This window comes from Pomacea canaliculata, linkage group LG5, assembly GCF_003073045.1.
Source record: "Pomacea canaliculata isolate SZHN2017 linkage group LG5, ASM307304v1, whole genome shotgun sequence".
NCBI lineage: Eukaryota > Metazoa > Mollusca > Gastropoda > Architaenioglossa > Ampullariidae > Pomacea > Pomacea canaliculata.
The window spans coordinates 15,605,320-15,610,737 of record NC_037594.1 but is presented as its reverse complement, the minus strand read 5'-3'; the positions used below and the strand labels follow the sequence as shown (position 1 = coordinate 15,610,737).

General features: G+C 44.2%; 1 protein-coding gene across 1 annotated transcript; it reads left to right on the top strand.

Annotated features, from left to right (window-relative positions):
* Window positions 1-244: 244 nt before the first annotated feature.
* Window positions 245-4,378, top strand: LOC112564027 (5-hydroxytryptamine receptor-like; the record flags this gene model as incomplete). Its single annotated transcript, XM_025238562.1, is given in 4 exon segments — window positions 245-655; window positions 657-831; window positions 834-915; window positions 1,080-4,378. Coding segments are annotated over 4 exon segments (1,197 nt in total), but the record flags the coding sequence as incomplete, so codon positions are not given.
* Window positions 4,379-5,418: the final 1,040 nt, after the last annotated feature.

Sequence of the window (5,418 nt, the reverse complement as noted above, 5' to 3'; positions counted from 1 at the left end):
TCTACTACAAATAAGAACAAAAATAAGTGCAATCAGTCCATACTTCCGAAAAAAAAAAGTAAAAATAACAAATCCTAACAATGTCTTCATCCTTATTACCAGTCACCACGATGCACAACCTGACAGTCGCCGTGGGTTTGCTCCCGTCGCTGCTCACAAATTCCAGCTACGCGGGCGGCAAAGTAGTCACCATCAGCACGGCCACCACCAACCGACGTCACCAACGCCAGCACGGCCGGCGTAAACAACTCGAGGAAAAGGACCACCATGGGAGCTGACGATCTTCAGCGAAGAGCACTTGATCAGCACCAGCGTCATCCTAGGGTTGATGATCCTCTGCTGCATCATCGGCAACTGCTTCGTCATCGCCGCCGTTATCTTGGAGCGCTCGCTGCACAACGTGGCCAACTATCTGATCCTGTCGCTGGCCGTGGCGGACTTGATGGTGGCGGTGCTGGTCATGCCGCTGTCGGTGGTGTCCGAGATCTCCGAGGTGTGGTTCCTGCACTCCGAGGTCTGCCACATGTGGATCTCCTTTGACGTCCTGTGCTGCACGGCCTCCATCCTGCACCTGGTGGCCATCGCCCTCGACCGCTACTGGGCCGTGACGTCACTGGACTACATGCGTCGCCGCACGGCCCGCCGCATCCTTGCTGATGATTCTGGCGGTGTGGGTGGTGGCGCTCAGCATCTCCATCCCCCCACTCTTCGGCTGGCGCGACACGGCAAACGATCCTGAAAAGACAGGCTTGTGCATCATCTCCCAGGACCACGGCTACACCATCTTTTCCACCGTGGGAGCCTTCTACCTGCCCATGTTCATCATGATCTGCATTACGCCAGAATCTACACGGTGGCCCGAGCGCGCATACGGAAGGAGAAATTCCTCAAAAATTACAAAAATGGCGCCACGAAGTCGACACCGGCCGCTGGTGGCAGCAGGCCCACCCCGGAAACAAAGCAGCGCCGAGAGCACATCTCGCTGGCTGTAACCAACAGGAACGAGTACTCGATGGTGTCGAACTGCAACGGGTGTTCCCCTGAGAAGGAACATAGTGACGTTCATGAAGACACCGGAGACACAAGAAGAACGGGACAAGTAAGAGCAAGAAGAAAAGCAAAGACAAGGAGAAGAATAATTCCGATGTGTCGGGGGACAATGACAGCGTGGAGGGTGGTGGTGGTGGCGGGAGTGGCAGGGGTTACACAAACGGCGGAGTGACGGATGATCCGATGACCGTGGTGATGGACAACAAAGCTGGCGGTGGTCAAGGGGACGGTGCACAGAGGCCGTGCTTGCCGTCCTCCCGGCACCGCGACAAGCTGGAGCAGAAAAGAGAACGCAAAGCTGCCCGGACACTGGCCATCATCACCAGTGCTTTCATCATCTGCTGGCTGCCCTTCTTCATCCTCGCGCTGATTGGTCCCTTTATTAGAGACAAAGTGCATATTCCGCCCCTGGTGGACAGTATCCTCCTCTGGTTAGGCTACGTCAACAGCCTTCTCAATCCCATAATATACACCATCTTCAGCCCCGAGTTTAGAAGCGCCTTCCAAAAGATTTTGTTTGGAAAGTACTCGAGGAAAGCGCGAGCGCGATCTCGGTAGCGATCTGTATGGGAGTGCTGCCAATCGTGGACTTGATATTTGAAAATGCAATCAAACTGAGAAAGACATTGCTGTTTCCGACCGGAGATTCCGTCTTTTGCCTGTTTCCGATTTTTGTGTCTTGTTTGAGAGAAAGGAGCAAAACAGAACCACCCCCATTGTATTCACATCAGGACAAGCTCTGCTTGTTCAGAAAACTGCAAGTCTTGGGGAAGCTCTTAGAGAAATCACCAATTCCTTTGAGAAATTATCTATCAGACATGTATGTCTGAATGCAAAAAACACAGTCAACGTTCACTGGCATTCAGCAACATATAAAACATTCTGAACAATACCTTGCCTATCAACGTATATAACTGTATTATCAATGTATGTATTTTGTTGATTATGCTGGCCTGTATAAACGCTTGATACAGATTCTTGTGATAGCCGTCAAGCTTTTAAATAACAACTTTGTCTAGCATTCATGTCAAGCCCTGTATTTAGCTTTCAAGTCAACATTATTAAACAGAGTGAAAGGCTTCAAATAATACCTGACTGTGGCACCATCAAAAAGGGCATTTAATACTGCTGAGAGTTAATTTACTTGCAATCTAATGGTTAAACGACAATTGGAGAAACATTTTATAGAGATCCGAAAGTTGATTGCTTCCATATTTTCCTTTATTGTTGAGATTAATAGCTTACACGCAGCTTTTTAGGGATTGAGAAATGCTATGAAAACAAAAGTAAGGCAGACACAAAAAAAACAATTAGACCATAATCTTTAGTGTGTGACGAAGTCAGGAGAGATAAAACATACTGTGGTTTATACATAGCAGCGACAGACATACTGAGGTGATTAAAGCTGGACGAGTGAAGGCGAAAACATCAACAAAAGATTCCCACCTTCTGTTCTGCTTGAAACGTGATTGAGGAAAGATGTCCTTTCGCTTCAAATTATAAACTACCTAACATGGTCTATGACATCAATGATTGAAATTTATTGAAAGCAGTCGTTCTTTTAGTTCTGAAATCAAACGGAAGACTGCTTGTAGTCAACTTTATTACACTATGTGATGAAAGTAGTCTGAGCTGCGATAAAAAATTTGCGACGTTAAACAATGTCTTGACGACCTGATGTGAGAAAAAGTCAACTAATCTCCGACAAGCCATCGAGAACATCAGTAAAAGTCACACGCACGTCCATGAGCAACCGATACCTTGATATCGATGATTGATAACCAAGCCCTCGATACCTTGACCTTTTGCTACGTGTTCTCTGGAATTCAACTGAAAATTGGGGAAACTCAGCAAAGAACCGAGTCGTTCTGTCTGACTTCATCCAGAAAGTCTTCAAAGCCAACAGGAATCGGACAGATGTCTGTCCCGTTCGTGTCTTCTATGTCACATTCCACATGAAATAGGAAAACAAGAAAAGAACGTTCTTTTATGTTATCGTTTTATGAGAGTTTAGAGTTAACTCCCTTTCTACCTTTAAAAAAAATCAAATGGTGCCTGAAAATCCAGAACTCTTGGTATGATGGTTTAGATAATTGGTCCACGTGATAGAGCGTTTGCTGAGCTTCCCGCGGCTAACAGCTTGTTGGAGGAGAAACCTTTTCTCCGCCATGGTTGTCGTCGTTGCGGGAGATGTGTGGAGGGTCCGCCAGCTCACCTGACTGACGGTGTCTCGTTGCTGAGGTGATCGCATGGGCCAGCAGCAGGCTGCTTCCTGTCTGACGCCGAGAGAGACAAAGGAGTCCCGTTACACAAGAGCCTCGTCATTTGTATCGGAAGTTTCAAAATGAAGGAACGCGCTTTTTTTTTTTTTTTTTTTTTGTAGATGAAGGTTGTGTTCTCCTTTAATTACCTGCTTTCATGAATATCGATTCTCGATGACACTGTGCATTTCACGGGCGTCCTGCATCGTCTGGATGCGGACATACTTCTCAATGTGTTCTAGAAAGCGACTACTGCGAGCAAACACACGATGACAGTCATTGTGTTGGTGGATTTTCAAGATGGTGGAAATCTATATATTGCTTTACCTGCTCACATCACGGTGAACTGTTGCCATTTCTCTCAAGTTGAATGCATTATATATATACTGCAGTCGTGTCAAGCAATCTTTATATTTGTATCTTGTTTATTTTCATTAGAGCAACATTACACAAGGCTGAGGTTTTGAAGACACCATTGTGAATTGGGCCTATGCATCAGTACTATATTGCTGGTTTGCTGCTCCTTGTTTTGGTCGCAAAACACTTCTTTTACCCAGTGTAGGTCTGCGTGTACGCGTAAAATATAAAGCTCATTCTGGAACGCCACTTTCATTTTACATAAATAGAAATTGCAGGAAAGACAACATATTTAAGTTTTGATGAAACAGTTTTCGTAAGACCAAAATGTACCAATGTATTCATCCTATTAGGTTTATTGATAAGTAAGTAATGGTGTTAATAAACCAAGTTAGGCTTAAATAAGAAAAATATGAAAGAAAATTGTCTTTGCTGAATGTTTTATGACTGTTCACGCTACCCAACACTGTGATAAAACACAAAAAAATAACATTTGATAAAAGCCCCTTTCTGTCTGTTAGCAGTGTTAGCTACACTCGTACAATCTGTATTTAGTGGATTATTTTTGACAGGCTGGCACCGTGTTTCAGCAATGATGTTGTCCACACAAAAATGCTCAGCCATTTTGTGTATTTAAGCTCTGTGAGATGCGTTGGTTGTATCTGGAATTTTTCTTCTGCTAGGATGCAAATAAACATCCATTAAACATTGTTTAGAAGATTAGAGCTCCGGCGAGGACCTAAAATTATAGGGTAGGGGAGCTTGCGAAGGTTATGGATGAGGAAGTCTGACCTGTTTTCTTGTGGGTCAGGCTGAAAATAACTTTAGCTTTATTGTTTTTTGTTAGACATAGATGCTACAGATAACACTGTGAATGGGATGATTGCAGGGAGGTAAACTGACAGAATACAATAGATTGCTTTGCACTGACTGCTAGCACAATTGACCTCAAACAGCCTGGTAAACAAATTAATCTGACATCGTGACGTCACAACGGCAGTTTCAGTTGACATTAGAACACCAAATAAGTGCAACGAGCTGTAATTTACCCATTCCTTCTCCTCTCTTTTTCTCTTATTTACTCTCTCATTCTCGCTTTAAGTGCTAAATAACTTCATAAGTGTGGATGTGATGGCAGCGCTGAGGCAGTAGTTCAGCAAGAAGAAGAAACAATCAGTTTGTGACTGAAGACCTGACCCTGGGCAAATCTCGAGCAGCCAAATGGTCTGCTTCAGCATCTCCTGGCCCTGGTACGAATATGTGCCGGTTGATACTCAGCAGTATTCCGACTTCAAGAAAGATTCAGAACTTAGTTCAGAAGCAGGAAGTGATCTTTTGCCTCTATATTCTGAAATGAGGAGAAATGCAACAAAGCGTTATGAATAGAAATGGAATTGTGAATGAAAAAAAAAATCAGTAAATGTAAATGCAGGGCGATAGCCAACACAATCTAGCCAGACCGACATTTGCATCTTGTAAAAAATACCCCAAAAAACTAGAGAATCAGTATGCAGTTATCCTTTGAAATATCAACAGCTGAGACAGGTCAATGGTCAAGGCTTCCTTGTCAAAGTAGAGCTCAGCTGGAGAAGCAAAAAAATATATTAATCTGGAACCACCGATCTCTGTGTGTCTCTGTGTAGAGATATATAGACGGCAAAAGCAAAGCGAAAAATCATGCGTGGTTCTTAATACGTTTTATCATTTTTGTCATTTCTTGTTGGTCAGTAGGTGAGAACGATTCTGGAGG